This window comes from Aristolochia californica, unplaced genomic scaffold (assembly GCF_029961685.1).
Source record: "Aristolochia californica isolate CCGP_79_NKW_82.1479 unplaced genomic scaffold, dmAriCali1.0.hap1 SCAF_2, whole genome shotgun sequence".
Lineage (NCBI taxonomy): Eukaryota > Viridiplantae > Streptophyta > Magnoliopsida > Piperales > Aristolochiaceae > Aristolochia > Aristolochia californica.
The window spans coordinates 3987784-4013905 of NW_027181881.1; the positions used below are offsets into that span (position 1 = coordinate 3987784).

A 26122-nucleotide genomic window follows, 5' to 3' on the forward strand; every position below is an offset into this window, starting at 1 on the left:
AGTTATTTTATAACATGAATTAGCTTTTTCCTATCAACACAAATTGATGGATCAGGTGAAGAATATCCCCATACTTTATCAAATCCAAAATCAAAATTGACCTCTAAATGATCAGAAAGACACGGCACCCCTCCTCCCCTAATTCCCATTTGTGAGAAAGAAGGGGAGGAAAAAAAAACTCTCATGGGAACAAAGGGAAAAGGCAGAGCCACCTCTTCGCCTACAAAATGGCCACAGTTGTTAAAAGGGAAGAGTGACGGCTTGCTTTCTCTTGGAATCAAAAACTTGCTATTAGTGTATGAAGGCAGGGGTAGGAAAAAATAGAATTTAGAGCAAAAGTTTACTTTTGGTGATTTCTGTCTTATTATTAATTTGGTTTTTTTAATTCTATTTCTGAGCTAAATCACCCAAAGCATCAGAGATTGAATCAAATTCATGTTATAAAAGCCTCCCAGAGTCCTAAGAGATTTTTTCATTTATATGCACTACCAACGAGAGACGAAATGAGACAATTAAAAGGAGATTTCTCTTACGTGCAACCGGCAGGCTCCAACAACAGACACGTAGACAGTCGGGAGAGGACTTCCCAGAAAGATCTGGCCGGGACTCTTCTCCATTGTTCGGCTTCTACTCTCGAACGTTCCTGTTCAGCTCTTAATAAGCGAGCGAGCGAGCTTGCGGCTTTGTCTTCCTAATTGATGACAGCTGTTGCTTCTCATCGATCGGAGCTCTTTACGAAATCAGAACAGGTTTGTTTTGTTTCTCGAGATCGATTAAGTGCAGTGAACCACTTGTTTCTCTTGCTGGAGAGCGTAGAGAGAATGTTCTTCTCCACCTCCCACTCTCAAGACAATCCTGAATCCAGAGGCTTGTTCTCTGTTCCGGTTGACATACTCGACGCGCCCAAGGAGTACATCTTTTACTTCGATGTCCCGGGAATATCTAAGTCCAACATTCAGGTAGGAAGCGCAAGTCCAGCTCCATCAAAGCAATGACGCACCTTCTGGTGTTTACATCTCTTTTAACTACGATTTGATTTGGCAGGTAACCGTGGAAGATGAGAACATCCTGGTGGTCCGAGGTAAAGGCAAGAGAAAGCGCAAGGAGGGAGAAGACGAAGGTTGCAAGTACCTGCGGATGGAGAGAAAATCCTCGCCCAAATTCTTGAGGAAATTCCGGCTTCCGGACAACTCTAATACTAGTGCCATTTCCGCGAAATGTGAGAACGGTGTCCTGACGATCACTGTCGAGAAGCTGCCTCCACCGCCAAAGGCGAAGACTCGGGAAGTCACTGTATCTTGATATGGTCATTCTGTTCTATTCGTTGAGGTACATATTTTTACTCAGATCATATGTACATGGAGCTTTATGTAACAGATTATAAGGTAAAATTGAAAAATCACGAAAACGTACAAAGATAACAAGTGATTTTGCAATGTCGCTGGAAGGACTTCATTTCATCGATTTTCCAGTTCACTAAGCCAGTTAACAACAATCGTTGCAAGAACTTTCGTGTCATTCAGCGTTAGAGTCTTCAAAACCTGGGCAACAGCATCCGCAGGAGTGTACACATCACCAACTTGCCATTGGATATCCTAACCAAAACATTCATTGTCACCTTAACAATCGACTCATGGTGAATAGGCAATAAATTACAATTTGACTTTAAAAATCTTGATTCCTATAAAGCACATACCTGAATACAAGGTGTGAGATGGTTTCCAGGCAAGGAAACCTTTTTCAGCGTCCCTCCTATGGACTCAACACGAGGCTTCAAAATCTCTTCCATCATATCAGTTTGATCAATGTTATCGAAGTTGAATTTTACCTGCACAGAAGCATTTCATTCCCAGTCCAGAGAAAGCACTGGGAAGAAGTTTGAAATTCTTTCCAAGAGGCCAAAAGAAATACCAGTAAAGTATATGGGACATTGTAAGAGCACTTGAAGCAATCACGATTTTCTGAAGGTGTAGGCTTGAACTCTGATACACCCTTCGTGACCTGAAGATTATAACAACAGGGAATTAGTAATCGTGAAAGTGCTACAGAAAAAGAAGTTGGGCAGAGCAAGTGGTAGACCTGGCTCATTACTGAAGGCAACTGATCCAGGAACTTCGTCAAAGAAACCAAGGCTTCTTGATCGTATTGTTGTATAAGAGCTCCAGCAGTGTCAAATATAGCTTTCCAAGCATCACCTGGAAACCGCAAGTTACTTAAGGGGTTCTATGCAACATTTTTATAAGATGTAAACAACAGATACTGGGGAACAATAACTGTATAAAGTGTATTTTGAGTGAGTTGCTTTTTTCATTCGTTGAAGAGATGAAGCATTTGAGATGCTTCAGCAACTTATGAATCACATATAAACAGTATGCAATAATTTTTATCACAGAAAATGTCCATAAAACATAATTAAATCTGAAAATAAAAGTTTTAAAAAAAAGTTACCAAATAACAACAGTTAATTTTTAGTCACACAACATCAACAGGGAGGTGAACTTTTTGAGTATCTGAAGGACACACTCTCCACATTTACCAGGGAATTGAATAAGCTGGGAAGCGTAGTGTTAAAATAGGCTCTGTACAACGAACAAAAGAAAGAACAGACAAACTGGTTCTTATAAATAGTTACGTCTAAGCCTTAGATTCCAGAGATGATAAGTCTCTCTATCATAAGGGGATAGAGTAATGTCTTTCACAAAGTTATCAGAATAGAAGAAATGCAACTCTTAAAGCGTATTGAGAATACTAGTTACAGGATTTTTTCCCCCAGTTTGTTTTATCTGCTTCACACTCATCATGAAAATAAGCAACCAGGAAGGTATACCAATAGCTTTACTTCTCACCAAGAAACAAGTAGGCACTACATGATAGGATGTGATCAATCACCTGAAGTACTTCTGGCAATCTCATAGAAGGGTGATGCTTCCACAATTGGCATCATTTGACTAACCACAGGACCAAACTGCAAAACACAAAAGAAAAACTTAGAACCTAAAAATGAAGATAACTTGGTGACTTTCATTTTTCTTGTTTCCATATTGACAGGGTATCAGTACCAGTACTTTGGCATTGATATAAAAGAAGAAAGGATTCCAACTATAGATGCAACTCTCTCTACTTTTAGGAAAACAACAAGGATTACCAAGCTGGAACTTCAGATTAGAAACATCCATTTATAGATATCTATTTAAAGGATGCTTTCAAAAGCAATAAACTAATTTGCAGATACTAAGACCAACTAAATCTCCTTTACATATGTTTTTCTTCACTCTCAATCCATTCACCGCTGACTGACGGCATACTTTACATAATTAAACCCAAATCAAAAGACCCATGTCATTTAACAGAATTCCCAGAACCACTGTGTGCTGATCAAGGTAGGTGTTGGGACAAATTCCAACAAAGGCCTCGATGGAGAATGCTTTTTATCAATTGTCTTTACTTCGGAAATGTTTCTATCATGGTTGCCGAGTACAGAGTTAGGACTTCGAGTTTTATATGTTAGCATTAGAATCAACTGGATTGCTGGTGCAATCAGATTAAAAAGTTTTAGTTTGGAAGTCCGAGTCATTGAGTACAGAACCTGCAAGCTTCGTGATGAGGAACAACAGAATGTGGTTCTACTCTTGGTTTATTGTCCCTTCACCTTTCAGATTAGGAGCAGCTTTCTTCGTAAGTTTAGTCTTCAATTTTGTTTTCGCCCTACCTCTATTCTTCTTGAACAATAATCCCATTGGGAAAGTGATGTAGAAAGTTTTACACCTTACCATTGTAATAATCACTTTGAGTGTTTAAAACAAAGGAATAAGAGAAACTTGAGCAGTCCAGTTACTTAATTGGTGGAGTCACTGAAAAAGCTTTCTGACTAACAAGTTCACAGAATCCATGGATGTGTGCAGCCCTGTTATCAGAGACAACTGAAGATCAATGATTAGATTTGTGGAACCCTAGATTTGAGAATCACATTGACGGGCCTCATTTAAGCTCAACTTGATAGCAGCTCCAAGGTCATGTTAATTCTTCTGATGGTGTTGGGGTTATCTAAGATTTTAATGGTAATCCATTGAGATTGCCTACGCCTTTCAATCACCGAGACTCTCTGGAAGTAGGGTGGAAGTCACTTTTTCCAAGGCCCTAGAGTCTTAAGTTAATCACTTTACTAAGCTCCTCATGACTGAGGCAGATTATTATAATCACTTACCCCTTGCTTCCTTGAGCACTTTAGATAAGACTAGGGACATCTATAGATCCTTGACTGCTTCTTTGGTACATATACCAACAAATGCAAATTACTTAGCTTATTCCTTGGATGGAATGGATCTTACCATGAACATCATACTGAAAATATCTTTTTATCCCATTAAAGACAATGGATGATATAATTTACAATCACAGATTATTGCAGAGATCATTAAGCCTCCTAAACTTTGATTTTTGTCATATTTTACCAGATTTTTTTAGGGTAATTTCCACATTTGAAATTTAGCCTTACACTAACTTACAGCATGTAGTCGCATGCATTTGAACATATGGCTTCCATGAAGGCCATCTTTGGAAATTATCCCTTATTTGAAAAAGAAGAAAGATAACCATACAAAGATATCCAAATAACATAAGACCCAAAGAGTATGTAGCTCTAAGAATCCTAGAATTCCTGTATTATTTGCATATGTGAATTTATTACTTCTATATAATGTCAGCTTTCTGGCACTTCTCAATTTTTGAAAAAAATAGTCTGCATCATGTTAGGATTGAACCCGGTTCCGTCCTAAAATTACTAGCCACTTAGGAGGGCTATTGCTCCACATTATAACCTAATAACACTTCTAAGTCTTATCGATGTGGGACCTATTCCCCTCAACTCCTGGCTTACACTTAAAAGGCTTGAGACGTGAGCACTAGCTCAACGGAGCACAAACTAAGGCTAGGTCCTAGCAGACATCCTACTCTAATACTATTGTTAGGATTAAGCCAAGTTCCATCCCTAGATGACTAGCCACTTAAAGAGTCTTATTGCTCAACATTATAACCCAATAACACTTTTAACTCTTATGAATGTGGGACTATTCTCACTCAACTTGTCATATTATAGAAATAAAAACAATTTATACCTAAATAACAATCCTGAAATCGTCTACTAAAGGTAGACTAAGATACTAGCGAAACAGAACCCTGTCAACATTCAATAAAAGAGGAGTACCTGCTCAAAGTACGGAACTGCCTCTGATGCTGGTCTATTGTTGAAGGAGATTATGACATTAGCCTTCCACAAGAAGATAGGTCAAATCTTTTGTTACAATCCATCATCCTGTCACTTAATCAAAACTAAAGGGAACTTCATAGTCTGCACTGTGTTTTCACAAAATAATACTTTGTGATACATTCCCTACTTAAAAAGTGAAACTTATTGTAGTCATCAAAATCAAAGCATGTGGGAAACCCAAACTATGACTAGAAGCAACCTTTGGTATCTTTTCCGTAAAATAGCTTCCAGTCAGCAACTGCAGTAGTGCCCCATTGCTGCTAGTAGTAAATTGTATTAAGAATAGCATGAGAGTATATATACAAAAGGAAGAAATAGCTGTCAAGAATAGAAAACTTATACAGGAGATCAGCTTAAAATCTATTGACCCCCCAACATCCCAAGAGACCATAAATACAAGCTTGAACAAAACCACACATCAAATAATTTAGGACAAAATGCTCAAAATATAATTTTAATGGAAAGATTAGGCATTCAGCAAAAAGATTCTGATGTGCTAAAATGGGTATAATATGATAGTGATGTGGCCTTAGTTATCACACTAAACCCTTAGGCGGTACTAAATATGTCAGACTCAATACTGAAACAACTAAAATACACTCCTAATGCCCCTTCTCAAAATATTAATCATGACTAAGCAGTGTTATAACCAACATGAACAAGATGCTAATCACCAGTTCACTAATTGATAGGCATCAAACATATAATTATAAATACGCAACAAAACAAGAATACTGATGCAGCATCTAAAAGAATTCTTCTTTTGGTTTACCTCCAAGGGTTGCTACTACCTCCATTCAACCTGACAAGTCTTACCAAAAATGTGAACTAATGGTACCTAAGTGAACCAAGAGAATCTACAAGATGCCAATGGTACCTGTTATCCAACAAAATTCTGATTTTACAAGATTAAACAAATTGGAATCAGAATATCCTACCTGTGACCAACAGAGTAAAAAGGCAGATGAATGAGATCATCTGGTCTAATGTTGGCATGGGGTAATCCACACGTGTAAAGCATATCCATACAGGCATGAAATCTTTCAAATACTTCTTTTGTAGCTTGAGCATGATCAAAAGTCACACCATAAGGAACAGATACTATGAGGAAGCCTTCCTTGGCCAATAAGGAGATTAGATGGCTGCACAAATGGACAACATTGTTGCTCATGACTGAAGCCGTTGAAAATGAAAATCAAAAGATATCCTATAGTTTATCACTTTGTAAGAAATACTTGGAGCAATGATGTTTCTTTGAATAGGTCTTAAGAGAAAATTTATCAGCACAAATATATAAAATACTGCACAAACACAAGGCATACATGATTATGACAAAATTGTTTCTTAAGATGTATGACAAAAAAAATTTGTGAGTTGTTTCTTAAAATATATGACAAGTTTTTTTGTTGCAAGATGTATGACAAAATTGTTTCCTAAGATGTACAACCTCTTTCATCTTGTTGTCCATCAAGCTATTAGTGCTGCCACACTGATGAAAATATAAATGGGCTAATAACAAGGCAGCTACAGAAGGCCTTTAAGAGGTTCACCTGTATGTAGCTTCTGGAGCTGCACCAACAAAGGCACCTCCCAAGAACTTGATGATGGCACGAGGCTTCTTACCATTGGTTGGGGGAATGACCAAACAGGTATCTAACCTTTCATAGATCTTACTTTTGGATCTTCCTCGTCTGACATACCCATCGGAAACCATCTTGTAAGATGGACCAGATGCAAAGGCTCTCTCTTTCACAAAAGGTAATAAAATGTTCTGGGAGAGGGCACAGGTTACAGTACTAAATGAATATTTCAATTTTGTAGCAGTATATCCAGGGTCCCTTCTTGTGATTTTGTTGGCAACAAAGCCTAAAAACTTGAGTGCAGAATATTTATGTTCATGTAATCTGGACTCATGCACATAAGATCTTCTGAGATCAATGTTGGGTGAAGAAGATATCAAGATTGCCATGTTATACACCCAATGATTTGCTTTTAGCTGCAGTTCTCCACAATGTCCCTGCCGAAAGAAATTGATGTACCATAAGAAGAAAATCCAAGCCCAGCACTTTCAAAAAAAAAAAAAAAAAAAAAGATCCAGCATCTTGTTAAAATAGACATTGTAAAGAAAGAAAGTTGAGCAAATTGTCCCACCAATCAAACAGCAAATATTTTCAGAAAAAGATCTAAGCACATAATTTCGATAATGAATTTTCAACCTAGAAATATTCATCATCTCAGCAGATAGTAACCCCATTTTGGAAGATATAGTCAATTACCAACTAATTCAAATGGTGGTCTCTGTTAACCTAGGTTAAAATTTGGAAATAACGAGGCGTGATTCCACATCAACAAGCCCTGCTAGACACTGGATGTCATCATGAGCCAAGTAATGAAGCCACTGCTCAAATGGCAGCATAATGAAGAACTTCACCTTGCACGCTGAGATGGCAACATAATTTTATGACGGCAGAATAGAGGACTAAAATTTTCAAAGTTAGGTGGTCTCTATAAGTAGAACAAGACTGCACCTTCAACAAATTTGTTGCCTCAGTTGGTCTTTTCAGAATAAAACTGGCAAATGTATTTGGAATATAAGAGGATTAGAGGCACTAAAACAGGGTACAGGGATGAAAGCCAAAGCAGCCGGACAAGAACATATAGGATATAAAACTGATAGAGATGATAAATCACATATCTCTAACAAAAAACTGCATGAAAAGCTGACCAATCGCATCCACCTGGCAGCCATGCCCCACTACGCTGCTTTGCTGTCTTAAGAACTTTCATTTACAAGCCATAAAAAAAGAAGGCGACAAGAGGAAGTGAAACACTTCAAGACGAACTTCTGAGCATCATGTAACTGAAAATGAAAAAATTGTAACGGTTGATTGCAACTTCATGTCGTCAATTTAATAATGGTTGACCAGAGCCGCTTACCGAACCACGGTTGGCGAGAATTTCACTTCGGAGCAGTTCCGAATAGATCACAGGTTATCGCCGGGAGCCAACAATTCAATGGGTACTAACGCCTCAGTTCAGATTAATGCACAAGAAACCCCGCAAAATCTAATCTTCTGCTGGATTTCCATCATGAACTGATCAATCAGAAAGAAGGTATTCCTAAAAAAGAATGGCGCAGCAAAAAAAGGTATCCAAACGGAAAGCGGAAGTAAGCAGCCAAATCACAAACATTTGCTTGAGAACTTAAGACTTCGACTACCGTTGAATGAATCAATTCCGCGTGTTAGAACAAAATCGCACTCAAACAGCCAAAGAAAACTAAGAAAGACGAACTGAACCGATAGCAATGTAAAACAGAAGTGCACAAAACGAAACCTTCTAGAGATTGATTCAGTCGGCGTACTCTACAAAATTCAGCCAGTGTTCTCTCCGCCCTGTCCCTAATTGAAGCCAGCAAAAAATTACCTTCTTGAGATTGGATTATTTCTCCATGTTTTCCGTCTTTGCAAAGGAATGTCATTATCATTGCACTACAAAACATTAAGGCGAGAGTCGGGCCACGTTTCCGTCTTTGCAACCTATGTTTAGTTAAGCCTGTCGGATTTTCAGTAGCGGCAATTGAAAGGTCAGGTCGACATGAAATTCGTTAGCAGCTCCTATTACCTTTCATGGATATTGGAACTAAGCTACGGCCCCCACGTATTATCTGTTAATCAATCTCAGTTACGACTCGCAAGTCCCGACCGTAAACGCTCCGGACAAGGATTGGCCAGACGTGAGAATTAAAACTTCCAAATCCTGGCAACGCCTGTGAGGACGAAGATCATTTCAAGGTATAAAGAATATCCAATCAAGCATACAGCTCCGGAAACACAAGGAAGCTTTTTATTGTTCATTATCTTACACGATGTAAGGCGTAACTCTCAAAATCTATACATTGCGTTTAGATGCTTCGATTGGCTTAAGCTGATCTCCAACAGCGAGGATTTATCTAAATCTCCAAAATCACCAAACTCTTTTCCTTCTTTTCTTTGTCGTATGGACCAAATTTTGCTTCTCTGGATAAACCTAAAACTGTTGCCGACCACTAACCTGAACCCTAATCCCGGTCCCAGAATCAGCCCATTGGGACATCTCAATGCATCCAACACCAACCCAAGCGTATTGATCTGGACAATGTAATTGCAATAGCTGACCCTTGATCAAGGGTTCAGTACTTGTTCCTCTATTTAATCGATCACCTTTCCTCTTTGCAGATTACTTGAGAAGTTTCTACTTTTGGGTGGTGACGGGGACAGTATAGAGCAGCCAAAGTTGTACAGAAGGCGAGACCCACGGCTCCGCCAAATGGTTGCCAAGGATGATTTCCAGTGGCCCAAAACGGCGCACTGGACCTATATACTAAGAATCCACCGGTTTGTAAGATAAAAGTGGCTATCAGTCCACCCACTCGCATTCCGATGGGCACCAAGAGTTCGCCATGTTTTCTTTCTTTAATTCCAGCCAGAGCGAGAGACAAGAGTAATAACCCCGGTATAGCAGAGAGGGACCTACAATCATGTTAAGATTACTGATTAGAATCAATGCCAGATTATTCTTATGTACCGACATATACCAAACAGAGATAGTAAAACCTATTGAATATCTATTCATTTTTCAGTAGCTAAAGCAAAGAGATTGAAATCCCAGAAAAGTATCTTCAACCATCATAAGCACCTAGTAAGGATCATCAATTATTACACAAATCAAGAAATAGCTGGAGGACCAAAAAGATATTTAGAGAGGATGAGAAGAGGTTGACGAACTTGAGAACTTCCACATTCCTTAACGTAGAAAGGGAAGAAAGGGGTACGTGGACCACTCAAAAGATATCCATTGTGACATGTAGATGTATGAGAAAGTAGAGGAGAACTGCTCTTCAAACGCATGTAGCTGGTTACACCAACAGGTAGAAAGTAGAAGAGTGAACCAGCACCATCGTCCTCCTAGTCTAAAATGAGCAATAGAAAAAAACACGCTTTCTGATTGATAGGATAATGGAGGAAAAATTGAGTATACCACAGGAATGCAAATGCCTTCCTTCATCCCTTTCCAATTGGAAGGTTAAGTAACAAAACAGGCAGGAGAATGACACAGAGAACAAAACTTTGATTGATTGGAATCAAAACATGCCCTAGAAATCTATATGACAACCCAGCATATATTTCTTAGTGCGGCGTGCTCCAAAAACACAAAAAAGTAATCAAAGAATGATTCTCATGAAGTAGCGAAATTAGACATAACGTCAGACAAAAATAAAGGAAGATACTAGTAGTAAGAAGAACAATGACCACACAAGATACATACCTCTGAAGTAGAGAAAAGGCAAGACCAGATATTATAATTGCTCGGTGATAACCAAGATCCACGGTTATCTCTTCCAACAACCATGACCTGAACAATAACTCTTCTACCATGGCAAGACCAATTGCTGGAACAATTCCTCGAGCAACCAGTAGTGATATTCTTCCAATAACTTTGAGCCACAAAATGATCCTTTCTGAAGATGAAGGAAGGACTGCAGGCAGAACGAAATGTGCAAAACCAAGCGATGCGTTTACCGTATGTATAGAAAGGATAAGCATTACTCCTCCAATTAAACCCTTGAGAAAATCATACAGCTGCATGTTATAAAGAACAAATATTAATTCAAACCCATTCATATTCAATTTATAACTCTGTGAACAAATCCAAAGCAATATGGACACTACCAGAACAGGAAGAATAAAACAACTCTTGTAACATCAATTAGTGGATGGTGGTGGTCCAAGAAATATTATTAAAACAGATTAACTGATGAAACCGTTACTACAGAATAGTATCTTATATAAGTGTTGCGTGTACCTGTGTACATGTGTATGTGTGTGTGTGTGTGTGTGTGTGTGTGTGTGTGTGTGTGTGTGTGTGCGTGTGCGTGTGCGTGTGCGTGTGCGTGTTTGCGAGCATAAAACCAGCCACAATGAACATTACATGTGTGTGTTGCTTAGTAACTCAAATTTTCTCAAAACACATTATACTAACAGCTTATGTTATGATATAGATAAACCAAAACAAAAGATGAGTCCCCTGTTTCATGCTCAGTCTTCTCTTAATAACCCAATCAGCGAAAACCATGGTGTTCCGACCCAGACTCGGGAACCTAGCAACCCAGTTTGGATTGCTCAAGTCAGATCAGGACTTGGATGAACTCGGGGCAGACATTACACCCAACTACACCCAACAATAGCTGCTTCAGTTGGTGGATCACAGAGATGCTATGTTCCCTTGGACATTAAAGCACCCATCTCATCATCCATAACTTGCTTCCACTCAAGAGAACACAAAGCATCCTGCACTCAACAAGGAAAAGAAGAAGTAGGCAAGGACATGGCAAAAGATTTAAAAGATGGGGACAAAAAATCAAAGGACACATGCTTTGTGAAAAAAATGAGAAGTACAAGATTGTTCCAAATCTGACGGAATGGACCTGAAGGTAAAGAGGAAGATGGTTGATCTAGAGAAGAAGGCTTAGGATCTGGAGCTGTTGGAGGTACAGTACATGGTAACTCACCCCGAGAGCATCTGCTTAGACTTGAAGAGGTGAAGAAGAACCTGATGTGACTGGTACATCCAAAACTGTCATAAGAACAAAACTATCTATAGAGAGGCCAGATAATACAAGAAACTCAACAAACGATGCAAAATACGGAATCTGCTAAAAAAGAAGAGACACAACTGAAACATATATTTTTCATCGAATAGGGTCATAACATTTGTACCCCTTTTGTTGACAAGAATATCCCAAAAAGAAACATTTGACAGGTCGAGGTGACAACTTATCTGATAGATTGCCCAACACGTGTAACAAAACAAGTGCACCCAAATATACAAGGAAAAACTTACAATTAGGTTTTAAAATCTATAGAGGAACTTGACCATGCAAAACATATAAAGGCATGCGATTAATTAAGAGGTTAAAACAGCATCGCATTCATACATAATAATAAAGTCTGAGTAACTTCAAGGAGATTTTTGTTTTTACATTCTGCTAACCCATTTTGTGGAGGAAAATATGTGTAAGATGTCTGACGGTAATACCATAGGAAGAATAAAATAAAGAAAACTTTTGATTGATATACCCCAATCAGAACTGTTTCTTTAATTCAAGCATCGAACTGTTTCTTTAATTCAATCAGAAAATGCATGACTACATCAAATTCTTCAAATTTCTTCTGTAGGAGATACAACCGAGTTACCCAATTAAAATCATCTATGAATGAAACAAAATACTTAAATCTAAATAGACCGCGAAGCTGACATGGACCCTATTCATCAGAATGAACTTTAGAAGTTGGATCCAAGGCCTATCCCAAAATGACTAGCCAAATTAGGAAACCTTTTTCCCAACTAATAAACTCAAAATCTTTGTACTCACTAATCCATGTGGGACTATTCCTTAACACTCCCCCACACGTGTAGGCCCTCTTTTGTGATTCTACAAGTGGATAATTTAGGTTTAGGCCCTTTTTGTGGCTATATAAGTGGATAATTTTAGGTGTAGGCCCTCTTTAGTGGCTCTACAAGTGAATAGTTTAGGTATAGGCCCTCTTTTGTCGCTCAACAAGGTCCACATATGAGTACTTGCTTTGATACCATCTGAAGTTGGGTCCAAGGCCCCTCCCAAAATAACTCGCCAACTTAGGAAACCTCTTTCCCAACTAATAAACTCGAGATCTTTGTACTCACTAATCCATGTGAGACTATTCCTTACCAGAACTAATTCAAACAATTTGGAGCTATGACTAGAAATAACTTGGAAACTTGCTCGACAATATTTTCCCAATTGATAGGACTCACAATCAAAAGAAATACGGCAATGAAGGAAAGGATTGATACGCCCTAACTGGTGATGAACACCCCAAGCATAGTGCCATAAGTATGAGGAGTCTACAGTAGTAAGTGCCACAGATTTTGGGAATAGAAACATCATGTAGGCATTTAATTGAGAGTAGAAGCCATCAACCAATAGGTTATGGCAGGAAGAAAAGAGAAAAAATATAGTTTTTACCCTACCAGTCCAAACTTTCTGGAAGAACCTTCAATAGAGTTGCTGAACAAAGAGGAAGAATCCACAAAACTGAGAAAATCTGCCCAAGATTGCCCGCACTGCTCTAATACCAAGTAAAGGAAGAGGTTTGAAGGAGAAAGAAAGAAGGGAAAAGTTGAAAGAAGAAGAGAGAAGAAGCTTGGCTGTGTTGGCATTCGTGCCAGAAAAGCACAAGCTCGCTCTCTCTCTTTCATTAGGGGTTTAAGTGATAATTATTGCAGAGACAAAAATGCCCTTAGTTACAAAAAGTCATATAACTCCTACAATACAAGTTTTGAATGAAACTTGAAACATAAGTATGTAAAGTAACTATCTAACTAACAGACATAAACTAGGATAAAACAAAATATAAAAATGACCAAAATACCCCTGAATGGGTATTTTAACAGGGACAAATTAATACCAAATATAATTTTGCAACATAACAGCCCATACCTTCGATGACAATGTGATATCTAGACCATACTGCTCTAGAGGATTTTCATACCCTCGAATTCTTTTGCCCCATTGTACGACTAGTATCATAACAGAAGTATAAAGACCTAGGATGCAAGCAAATTCTGCAATTCCACTAGGATTATGTGCTGTCCAGTTCTGCACAAGTGTCGGAAGAAACGGAACCACAACTGGTGACCACAAAACCAGCACCATGCAGGCAAATCCAAGAATCCTATGAATGAAGAGAAAAACACCGGACTCAGTAAGGCTATAGCTCAAAAGACAGTTACCTTCATTTCTTATGCCATTATTTAAATGTCTGTAGGTGGTATAGTAAATATATTTTGCAATTACCGACTCTCTCATTGAGAATGATAATTTCAAAACTCAGGATATTCTGATGCTTTTGACGGCTCTTAGTTTAGAATTTGTAAAGACAGAATCTGAAGCCTTTGCTTCTTTTTTAAACATAAACTTCATTACTGGAACAAAAATGTACATAAGTCACAGTTACCTTTGATACAAGGGGCGCTCAGCAATATGCAAGAATGAGATTAGTCTGTCAGTCAAGCTCATGGCTCCACGAATCCCACCCCATAGTAAAGCAATTTTACCAATCAACCTCAATGCTCCACCTTTCTGTCCCAAGTCTGCCAGCATGGCAACCAGCCTGCATAAACAAGCAAAATATAGGCTAAGTGCTATGGTACAGAAACAATATGACAAGTTGAGATTGAGAAATCAATTTTATTCAGTGACAAGGATGCTAACCTTTCTTGATCCACTTCCCCACCACTCTTTGTAGGTACCACAGGAGCAGCAACCGACATTGCTTTCTCAGCAAGACTGGTTACTATGCAGTTCTGGTTTCGTTCCTCTGGTGCCTCAAGACTGTCATGCACTTGCTGAGAATATTTCTTGTCATGAGTATGACTGAATGAACCTTCAGTGTCCTTGATGGGTATTGAGAGCTCCTTTGGCTGTGAATCCATGGTAGACAAGCGAACCAATTGCTTGAGTCAATCTCAGTTCCTTTTAACTAAATTTGTATTCATGAAAAAGAGCAATAGATGCAATTACACTAGTCACACAGCAGTAAAAGAATTTAGATAACCTTGATAATTTACCTTCCTCTGTGCCATTAGGGCAGAAGCACCCAGAGCCGCAGTAACAGCCCCAACCATGACACACTCATTTTTATTATGTTCACTTTCAGGCTTCCTTGTCCCTCTAGCGAGCAATACATCCAAATCAGCAGACTGATCCTTCTGCTCAACTGGAGGACTACGTTTGGTCTGAGCTCTCAACTCATGAGATTGATCCACCAACTTCCCACCTTGACCTTTAGCCTCAGTCTGAAAACCATCATGAAAATGTTCTCTTAGCACTGCCAAGATTGATCCAACAATAACACCTAAGGGGAGAATTCTTCTCAAGTGGCCAGTCTTCTGCACAGCTTCTAAAATTGCTTCTACAATATGCTGCCCCTGAAACTTCTCTCCAGCAGAGTCCTCAAGTTCTGATAATCCATTCAATTTCTCATTCAGGGTACATGACAGAGCTACTGCTTCTGCAACTTCTTCTAGATCATGAGAAAGATCTGGCTCCATAACCTTTGTATCAGCTATCCCAAGTCTCCGACCCACTTCAACCTTCAGAGTGTCTAATACAGTATTGCTCACCAAGCTATTCAAATCTGTTCTTCCACCAGTTTGAAGTACAGGCCCAGTGTCCTTTACATTAAAATCATCCAATGTCTTACATTCTTCAGCAGATTTGCATTCATTTTCATCATCCAATATTACATAAGATGTTTCTATAATTTTCTCTAACGGTGTTTGTGTGCTTTGTCCTGTTTCATTGCTACCTTTGCAGTAATCAGTAGACTCTCTAGTCTGTCCCAGCTGATCTAACACTTTCCATTCACCCTCTTCAGGGAAATACTCAAGAAATAAATTATTAGTGGAATCTAAATCTAATGATTTTGACACCTTTGGAGGAAACATTTTAGAGACGTATCCTTTGTATGGTAAGTTTGGATAAGGATTTATGGTAACATACAAAGGAAAATTATGTCCAGATATAACCTTGCTCAAAGTTTCCCCCATTAAAGTTGAACCAACATCTGGACTCCTAAATTTCTCCCCTGATTGATGAAATCCAACCTTATTACCTTCAGACCCAGCAAAGGTGTTCATGAATGCTGAATTTAGGGTTGGGCTGGGTTTCTTTTCTTCTGATAGAATTTCAGTATCTTGATGAGACTCTGCAACATGGTGATCTTCTGCAGGCTTTTCATCTACTTGAGTTGTATGAGATTGGACATTTACTTCATTTACACCTCCTTTTCCTAATTTAGATTCATCTTTGCCAGTAGTACTCTCAGAGGCAAAAGTAGATGGCTCATCCTTGTCGTCTTTTCCACTGACATCATGATTGGTTTCCTTTTCCAGATGATCAATCATGTCCTCAATGACTCCAAAGACACTGTTGACAGCCATTTGAGTGGAGTCATCAAATCCTGTCAGCGCATCTAATGCCTGAGAAACACTTATATGTGAAGGTTCTGAGGGCACCGAAGGCAGCGAAGACGACTCCTCAGCTTTGACAGAGCTGCTTTGGTTTGTAACCTCAACATTTTTCTCCTCGTTCTTCTGACTCTCATTCTCGTCTTTTTGCATCTTTGTAACATCCCCAGAAGATAAAACAGATGAAGATGGTGTTTCAGATTCATTGTCTGGAGAAGGCATATTTTGGTCTTTCTCTTCATTTTTCTGGATAGAAATCTCCTCCTTTGTAATTGTCTGATCTTCTGCACTTTGCCTCTCTGCTTCGTCATTTTTCTGATTCGTTTTCTGCTGCTCACCAAGATCTTCCTTAACATCTACAACTTTTGCCGTCTTGTTTAAATGGTTAACCGTCTCAATATCTGTTGCAGTTTCAATCGACCCAGAAGGTTGGGTAATCTTTTCTTGAGAAACCTCACTTTTCCCATGGCCCTGCTCTCCGTCGTCAGAATCATTTTTATCAAAATCATGCATTGTGCCCTCATTAATGTTATCCATCTGATACTTACCATCCTCTGAAGATTTTTGAGATTTCCCTGAAGCCTGTTCTGAACCTGTTGTCGCAGCCTGCAGATTTTTCCCTCTAAATTTTTCTTGAAATTTTGACTTTACTTCTGATGTGACATTTGGAACCCAATGGATACGCTTCAGCCCTTCAAGGTTTACTCCCTGAGTTTGTACAATTTCAGAAACAGTAGACGTTAGCTTTCCTCTGACATCATCAGGCACAGCTTCCTGCAAGGCTTTCATAAACGTTTCTCCCTGACTAACAGCTGTTAAAACCTGGAAGAGAACATCAAGTCATGCATTTTGCATAGACTAGATATGTAAAAGAATCAATATGATAGATGATAAAGCAAAAAACGAAGTATGGGCATGCAAACAATTAAGCTTTACCTTTTTCTTTTGCTCATCTGAAAGGGTATTAGGTATAGTTACATCAAGCATGTTCATAACAACTTCTGCTGTCTGTAGTACCTGGCCACTTTCAACATCCGATGAATCTTCCTCTTCTTCTTTGACTAAATTACCGCCATCTAACCGCTGCAATGGCTCATGCTGTTCCACGACTTCTGGTTCTAAATTTTCCCTGATCTGTTTGTTCTGTAAGTCCATCCTTGTTCCAAAATAACTGGTAGAGTTATCTTGAACCTTAATATCACTTGCTTCAACCAGATCTTTTATCTGATCCATGGAGTATCCATTTAAAACATCTGATCGTGTTTGGTTCAAGAGAGCACCCCTGCTCTCATACTTGTCACTTGAATAAGATGCATTCGAATAATAAGTGCTCCGGATATCACTCCTCGTAGAGATTTTCTCATCTGAAGACCTAGCATCAACCATTGCAAGCCCATTTGATGGGCTGATGGTTATATCCACATCTTTAAGAAGAGGATGGCGACCCTTTAAAAGAGCAAGCTCCACAGCTGCGAGCCACTGCGGGGACCACATGGATAGACATCAGAGAATCACTGGCAACAAACAAAAAATTTGGCATCACATCATAATGCAAATGAGAAATTCAAGATAATCAGAAGAAGAACACTTTGCATTTCATTCAAGCACCTTTTGCTGATTGACTAATAGCTATGAGCTCCTTTAGTTACTTTAAACAATATACCATATTAAAAAGATTTTCTTCAAATTCAAGCACTAGTCTCAATGTCTTAGATAGAGCAAAATGTTGTATTGAAGAGCAGGTATGAAAAAAGTCTTACATGACTCTCACAGCAAGAAGCCTCACAAAGCAAAAATTATTATGGTGGAGTCTTACAAGAATCTCACAAGAGGAGGTCTCATAGAAGAGTCTCAGTTAAAGGTGTTGTTCTAGGACTTATTGTTTAGTGTTTAACTTTGGGTGTAACTGGGACAAGGGTAGTTTAATTGTAATTGGATTGTACCTCTACTATAAATAGAGGCTTATGTACTCAAATCACATCAAGTCAGTCAACTTTTTCTCTTTTATAGAAATTCAACATGGTATCAAAGCAGGTTTTGTGAGTTGACTTGGTCAACCGATAGAGAGAATGTTATCCTTTTCTAATATATCATCTCCAATAGTATAGTTTCGTATTCTATTTTTTTTCTTTCTTTCATGTCCCAAAACTCATTGTTTTCTTGGGGTTTGCACCATCATACTGAACTTTTCATATTTCAAATTATATATTGACGGAAAGATCTTCAAGTCTACGCAAAAATAAGTTTGTCAATAGGAGTTTTCTACAAAGAGAAATCGATATTTGAAACAAAAAAGGTCAAACTGCAAGAGAGGTTCGAGCAGCAGCAGAAAACTTCACTTTTCGAGTCGTTTAAGCCATCAAGAACAAGACTTTATATAAAAAATTATATATCAAAGCAAATATCTTTAAGTCTATTTTCTTACCTATCCAACAAATTCTCAATCTCAATTTTCTAGAGGGAGATATCGATTTCAGAAAATTCAATGGTCATGATGGCCAAAGAAGAAAGAGTACTCAATTGGGCAAGATTAAAGAGTCTTAAATCTATCAAAATCTTTCTCTCAAAAGAAGTATACTTTATGAAGAAAAGCTATTCTTGGATAAAAGGTATCCAAGTCTAGTTTCAGAAAGAGAAAATTTTATGTCAATTTGATCTATATTTAAGGAGATTTTGCATTGGAGTCAGCAAGGGTCAGGCTACAGAACGTAGCAAATCAAGAGGTCCTAAAATATTCAAGAACGAAACTTTTTATGTCAAATTAGGTATCAATTTAAAGCTCATTGAGTCTAGTTTCTTTAGCAACAAACTGTTTGTAATCCTGAACTATATTTTTAGAGATATCGATATCATAAATACCAAATGTTAGTTCTACCAAAAATCTCTTCTTTTTTCCTATTTTCTCCCCTATTATCTCTCCATGCATTGAGTGAATTGAGTTTCCTTTTCTCCTAATATATGAGTTTTTTAGCCAAGTTTCTCTTCAAATCAGAGAATTTCGGTCAGACTTAATCACTCCATGATGTACTCATTCAAGGTGTGCAATATCTTGTTTCAATATTGTTTTTAAGTTTTGCGTATTTATTACTTCGTTGTGCATCTTCCAAATAGTTAACTTCGAAAAATATGGTCACCCTAAAAAAGTTATAATTGGTCAAGTTTATTAGGTTTCAGTGTTATAGTCTCCCCTAGTTCTAAAAAAAAAAAAGGTCAATTTGGAAGTATGAGTGTTGCACTGTCGCCTCCTTCTAATTAAAGTTGTTTTTTCTCTAATGTTTTTTTTTAGTTTAGCATCTTATGTTTTTATCACTTCAGAGCAATACCTAGACCCACTACCTAAAAAGTATAAAAGTATGCCCAAACATCCAGCTTGAGTCAAGTCTTTTGTCCTTCACCCAATAGGTGATTTGTGTTTGAGTTACCCTTAAAAAGTGAATAGTCTCTTTGTTAAGCCCTAAAGATCAGTTTTTCCGCCTTGGAAATTGAGCGGAGTGTGTTTTAGACTATGACCATTTTAACTAGTGTATGGAGCTTTATCGTATGGCTAGAAGTGATTTTCTTCTCTCACATTGTGCTTTGTCCAAGTTGGGTCTATATGTCTTTTTTATCCCCAACTTGAAGAACAGAAGTAGATGAAAAAGTACAAGAAAGAGGTACTTTATTCCACATGTTGCGGTAATTTTTGTGTGACACAAAATATTCACAAAAGGGGGAGAACAAAATATAAAAAATTTTGCATCTAGGAAGATTTTTTTTCAACAAAAGAAGATTAAAGACCAAGAATTTTTTTCCTTGCAAGTTGGAAGTTATAAACTCCACCTTGAGGGGGAGTATTAAAGAGCAGGTATGAAAATGTCTTACATGACACTCACAGCAAGAAGTCTCATAAAACTAGAAATTATTATGGTGAAGTTTTACAGGAGTCTCATAGGAGGAGGTCTCACAGAAGAGTCTCACTTAAAGGTGTTTCAGTTATGTTAGTCTTCTATTTATGTTCAATTATTCAATTGTTCTAGGACTTATCGTTTAGTGTTTAACTTTAAGTGTTACTGATACAAGGACAGTTTAATTGTAATTGGATTGTACTTATTTCCTCTATTATAAATAGAGGCTTATGTACTTAAAATACATTAAGTCAGAGAAGTTTTTCTCTTTTCCAGAAATTCAACATGTTGCAAAGGGCAGAAAAATATGACACATTCTTATAAGAAAATCGGGATAGAAAAGATTAAAACAGAAGAAAAAACACAGAAAGATCACATGATAGAATGCTGAAAGGAAGTAATGAAATCATGAATTTCCAATGCATGGAAGCCCACTTGAACAACTTTAATTGCAGAAACATTCATTTTGTAAACCAGATCACGCCCTCAAGGTGATGGGCCCACACACCGCAAAAATAAAATAAATAAATAAATAGCTGGATAATGAGATCACTCCTGTCACAATTTCACAGTTTGAAACTATTGTTTTTTAGTTCCTTTCAAAGTAAAAAAATCATTGATAGCATGTTTATTAGGACAACAGATAATGCAAACAAACTCAGCATAACATGAGTAATTGAATAATATTTTTAAAGAATAATGAAATAACCTGGTACCTCAATGACAAGATTCAAGCACCATTGGGCTGCAGATCTCTCCCTAGTGACAGTATTTGGAGGTAAACATGAGCACAAAAGCAGACTTGTAAAAGGATTTTCTGATATTGAACTTCGTGGAACTGAAAAAAGTGGTACTGTCCCATCATCACTCTGCTAAAATATAAGAAAATATGAGAAATGCAAGGCTTGTTGGTCAAAACATACACAAGTTTCATGCAAACACACGTTGATAGACATGTTTCTTGTGGATCATTTGTTTCAGAAAATGTATTAAGATGGTCCACTAGTAAAATCACTTGTTTCGTGCTGATATAGTGAGATATCCTAGCTCTATAAATCCTGTTAAAAATCAACAATAAGAGTTCGTACGACATACAACCAATTATAATACCATTAAAGGCAGTGTAGAGTTGCAAATTAGGTGTTAAGTTGTGGAGCCTAATCAACGCCTTACACTGAGTCAATACGCGGATCAACGCCTTACTCATGTATTGCGGTTGCCCTAATTTTTCCTTTATATTTGGGGGCGTTGCTATTAGGGTTTTATTATCATCACGTAGAAGGAATTTGATTTGCAGCCCGAGAAAGGTTAGAGAAAAACACTTGTAAGTGTGTACGATTTCTCTTTGTAAACTATTTCATCTTCAAAGTGGAATACTGCAGTAGCAGAAGACAAGATGTAGTCTCACCTTGAAGCAAACCTGTATAAATCTTATTATTATTACTCTCGTTAGTTTGGAATTAGGGCGTCTAATTCCTAACATTAGGGTTGGAAAGCAAGAGAAGAGAAGAGAGAAGAAAACAAGGAGGGGGAAACCTAGAGTTGCCACACAAGAGTTAGGCTTCAAGCTTGACCCTTTGCCCTATTTATGTTGACTCTAAGTGAGATTACAAAAAAAGGATATGTATGCACCACACCTCCCCCCCCCCCCCCCCCCCCCTCCTCCTCCTCCTCTCCCTCTCTCTCCTTCACAATGAATACATCATGATTAAGTAGCCTAAACATCAATTTGAAAAACAGAAACTGATACATATGCAACCTATGAGAGAGAGGATATAAAGACTAAACAATCATAAGTAAAATGACAAAACTATCACAGTACCACTGAGTCTAATAACTCCAAAGATAGATTAAACTAAAAGACAAGTTATTCAGTTGAAAGTGGAGTGGGTATTAAATACGCTGGGAAATCTCTTTTAAGGGTATTGAGATAAAAAGGGAAAAGCAATCACAGGCCCAGACTCACAATGATTGAGAAAAGGATCAATGTTTTTTGCAGATTCAGTAACCAACCTATTAGGGAACCTACACCCACGACAATTATTTTTAAAACATTTATAAGAAAATGCACAATATTACTTAAACAAGGTTCACAAGCAAGACGATTTCTCCACTTTTTTGGATGTTTTACACATGAGTTCAGTTAAAGAATCTTACAGAAGATAAACAACAACTGTAACCCAGATCTTCTTCTAAAGGTTCAAGTTGCACACCTGTATAAAGAAGACAGGAATCTTTAGATTGCCAACCAATTGCCTTGTACTGGACTGAGAGTAAAACTCTTCGATAGTTTTAAAACCATAAGAAATCATAGATATTGCTTCTTCAAAATCCCGTACACAAGTGGCTGATAGACCATCTTGGACATTGAAACCTTTTGATCTGCCTTGAAAGAGCTCCTGAACATCGAATTTGAGACAGACCAATCACATTTCAGAATTCTTATCATAAAGAGATGAAGATACAATGCAACTAAACCACATCAAAGCTTGAGATTGGCAGAAATAGGTAATACTGAAAGGTGCTGATACTTTCTCACTTTGCCAGTTGTATGTAGCAAAAAGGTAAAGTTATCACACCCAAAGAGTAACGATCAACCTCCCCCCAACGCACACACACACCCAAAAATATCCCAGACAAAAGAAATAATGGTGAATCGCCATCATTTGTTAAACAAAAGAAAAATCAAAAGTAGCAAAGAAGCAAAGTTATCACGCTCAAACAGTGACGATCAATCTCCCCCCAACGCACGCACACACCCAAAAACATCTCCAGACAAAAGAAATGATGGTGCATCACCACCTTTTGTTTAACAAAAGAAAATAAAAGTGACATATTCTATCAAAACAATTCCGACCTTGTTAGCACGCAGAATATCTATCAATCCACCAGTGAGTTTCTGGTCCAAAATAATGCGATGTGGATATGACCTTGTAGCTTCTTCCAAGTCAAAAGGATTATCTATGCATGCAGCAGCTGTCAGAGGTGTCCTCTCTGCGACTTCACCAAGGTATTTTGTCAGCATATTTGCACCATATCCCCAACCAATACCCATCATTGTGGACCATGGCCTAGACTTGCTAATGAATTGTATAGTAGTGGCAATATCATCGCTATCAGCTGCAGAAAACAGCCTATGCACAAACCCGTTAAAAGTAGTCAAGAAAATGAAAGAGAGTGTATAATTAAATATGTATTAGGCAAGAAGAAAACCCCTAAATGTATCTGTCCAACACTCGTAACTATTTTTCTTTTGTCAGAAATATCTGTTTACAAGACAAGTACCAAGCAGTTGTTGATCAGATGGTGGGACAGAGATAACCCAATCCATCACAAAGCAAAATGAGAGTATAAGCAAGTTAAAGAAGTCTAAGTACCAATATTCCTCATATTCAGGTATACAATTACTTGCATATTTAGACTTGTAATGTCACCATCTGATCTTTCTCAGTAATCACTAAAAAACTTAGCTCCTACCACGTCTGGAGTAGCTATGAGACTCCTTTTCCACTGCTCGCTCACTGTTATTCCAAAATCCTTAGTTAGGCTAGCATTTTCTCAAGTCTTTCCTGACAAGATTCATGCAGGCCGTTTACAGGTTCCCTCTATTTTGGTTAGGTCATCAACCCAGTACTAGAAGAAACACCTTCTCAGCATCATTAGAACATTTCACATGACTGTTTCACATTTCTTTGTCTCTTTGAATCAATCCTAAATGTGGTTAAATTTTATTTTTTTAATCACACATTCCTTACTTCTGTCACATATATCTCAAATTCTCCATTTTCACATATCTGCCAGAGTTGATTTCAGTAAATATAGTTTTCTTACTATCCAAAATGACCATATAGAACATCTTGTCCAATAGGTTGCTTGTAGAATTCAGTCTTAACCTTGTTGAAAGTGCTGGATGCAAAACATGTTAGATATTAATAGGCACATTAGTACCCCAGCATTTCTCCTGTGAAACACATTCACATACCCCAGCATTTCTCCTGTAAAACACATTCACATCAATCGCTCTTGCAAAAGCTAATAGAGTAGACAACAGAAGGAGTCTCTTTGAGAAATAAAGCCCTCTATCCATATCACACTCATATTTTCTAGAATACGTTAATCAAAATTCTACTGCTAACTTCTCCAAAAGAAAAAAACGACTGCTGATCCCAATAGGAACATCCATTGAGCTTCTTTTTTGTTTTTTATGGAGCAGTTCCATTGCGCAATTATGAACTATCTTTTTCAATCCAAAAACATTATAAACTATACTAAGCTCACATAAATTGCAGTTTTAAAAATCATTACTAGCATCAACTTCCCAGCCATTAAAAATCTACAATCTCCCATTTTGCATCAACTTCCCAGCCATTAAAAATTAACAGTCTCCCATTCTGCATCAACTGGAAGTTCTAAACCATATTGATGATTGCAATGACTGGCTCTATCCTGAAAATATCCATTAATGAAGCCATTTAGCTCGAGCCTTTATGGGACACCAATTTAATTGCACGGAAAAATTCTATAAAAAAAAAAAAAAATTGATTGCTAGGGGCATTAATGAGAAAAGTAATTGTTTAAAAGCTTAAATATTTGCCGTCAAGTTCTGCTACACTTTCCACAAATAAAGATAATTAGATAAGACATGTGGCGTTGCGATTGTACAGAAAAGCTAACAAGCTCAGCGGATACAGAGACAGCGAATAAGGTATTTTCCACTATTAGAAACTGGGTTTGCAGAAGAAAAGAATATGAGGTTCCTGTGGAGAAAGTGGGAAAAAATTCCTACAGGAACTATAGCTTTATCTTTGCAACAAGATAATATATTACCCAGCAGGAAAAGATTTTAAAGCCTGAGGAATATTTTTTACTCATCCAAAAAGACGTAGTTTACTATCAACGAGCAAATTGAACTATCAGATTAAAAGAACAAAAAACCTACCGAGCCGTAGTTAGAGGTGAACCAGCGGATCCTCGAGGATTCATTACTACGGGAAAGTACCCACATTTCAGTGCCTCGCAAACAAAAGATCTTACATTCTTGTCCATACTGCCTTCAGCATTACCCGGAACGAGCAAGAGAGTTGTATCCAACCCGTGCTCTTTCGTCAAATCCAAACTTGCTGGCCAATCCAAAGATAGCACACCTCCATCTTGGGTACCGATGCAAACTCGCTGATATAAAAGCTTCTCCTCGAAACCAAACCGATCTTTTTCCAAATTAGCAGCAGGAATTTTTCCCATATCGCAATTCATAAAGTGTCTTTCGTCTTTCATTAGCCTCTCGTTCACACCTTCTAAAAGCTCAGCTTCCTGGAAAGATATGGACGGGCACCTAAGTAACACAAATCGGTTGAACGGCGTCGGGCTCGCAACCAAAACCCACTCCCCAATTACGGAGTTCTCAGATTCTGCTTCTTTTCTGCGTCTGGAAAAATATAAAGCACCAGCACCGGCGAAGCCTAATGCCGGGGCCATTAGGTCGAGAGAATTCAGGGAAGGAAACAGAGAAATCAGGTTATGGAACAGACTATCAAACGAAAGGGACGCTACCGGTCCTACACGACTCGGAAGGATGAAATTTCGCCCGGTTTTGAGCCGCCGTTTCTTCCAGACCCTATACTCGCGAAGTTGAAGAGTTGCCAGTGGAAAATTCAGGTACCTAGAGCTCAGAAATGAAGACTGAAACCACGGAGGAGAAGAATTCGATCGAAAATTCATTTTCAAGATCGGTGACGACAGAAGAAATGAAGTTCCTTCTAAGAAAGTAGTTCATAATAAGTGTCTTCTCTTATTTTCACTCCTTCAATAATGGATGGAGGAACAAAACAAAAGAGAAGAGTAGTAGAAAACAGAAGAAAGTTCCGGATAGAGAGAATTGAGATCCAGTTGAGGGGTGGGGCGAAGAGAAATATCTCCAGAG

At 38.0% G+C, this 26122-nt stretch overlaps 3 protein-coding genes across 7 annotated transcripts; 1 reads left to right on the plus strand and 2 right to left on the minus strand.

Moving 5' to 3' along the window:
* The first annotated feature begins 538 nt into the window (after positions 1-538).
* On the plus strand, positions 539-1303 carry LOC137954958 (17.4 kDa class III heat shock protein-like). The gene is made up of 2 exons (XM_068801855.1): positions 539-959; positions 1045-1303. Exons 1-2 carry the CDS (start codon positions 699-701, stop codon positions 1300-1302), a joined length of 519 nt encoding a protein of 172 aa, XP_068657956.1. The 5' UTR covers positions 539-698; the 3' UTR covers position 1303.
* On the minus strand, positions 1239-8761 carry LOC137954957 (uncharacterized). 3 transcript variants are annotated; one of them, XM_068801852.1, is made up of 11 exons: positions 8603-8642; positions 8204-8386; positions 6817-7283; positions 6205-6408; positions 5466-5523; positions 5204-5266; positions 2890-2965; positions 2080-2195; positions 1912-2001; positions 1697-1828; positions 1239-1595 (listed from the first exon to the last, which is right to left on the minus strand). In XM_068801852.1, the coding sequence occupies exons 3-11, from the start codon at positions 7233-7235 to the stop codon at positions 1458-1460; spliced, it is 1296 nt and encodes a 431-aa protein (XP_068657953.1). In that variant the 5' UTR covers positions 7236-7283; positions 8204-8386; positions 8603-8642; the 3' UTR covers positions 1239-1457. The 3 variants fall into 3 exon arrangements, with proteins under 3 accessions (XP_068657953.1, XP_068657955.1, XP_068657954.1); XM_068801854.1 differs by lacking the exons at positions 8204-8386; positions 8603-8642 and adding an exon at positions 8693-8761; XM_068801853.1 differs by lacking the exon at positions 8204-8386 and having other exon boundaries at positions 8603-8692.
* On the minus strand, positions 8725-26122 carry LOC137954956 (uncharacterized). Of its 3 annotated transcripts, XM_068801848.1 has the most exons (12): positions 25142-26122; positions 23060-23336; positions 22416-22601; positions 20919-21071; positions 17255-17797; positions 14918-17140; positions 14562-14770; positions 14305-14460; positions 13788-14022; positions 10574-10887; positions 8891-9777; positions 8725-8805 (listed from the first exon to the last, which is right to left on the minus strand). In XM_068801848.1, exons 1-11 carry the CDS (start codon positions 25918-25920, stop codon positions 9465-9467), a joined length of 5388 nt encoding a protein of 1795 aa, XP_068657949.1. In that variant the 5' UTR covers positions 25921-26122; the 3' UTR covers positions 8725-8805; positions 8891-9464. The 3 variants fall into 3 exon arrangements, with proteins under 3 accessions (XP_068657949.1, XP_068657950.1, XP_068657952.1); XM_068801849.1 differs by lacking the exons at positions 8725-8805; positions 8891-9777 and adding an exon at positions 11817-11866 and having other exon boundaries at positions 10777-10887; XM_068801851.1 differs by lacking the exons at positions 8725-8805; positions 8891-9777; positions 13788-14022 and having other exon boundaries at positions 10777-10887.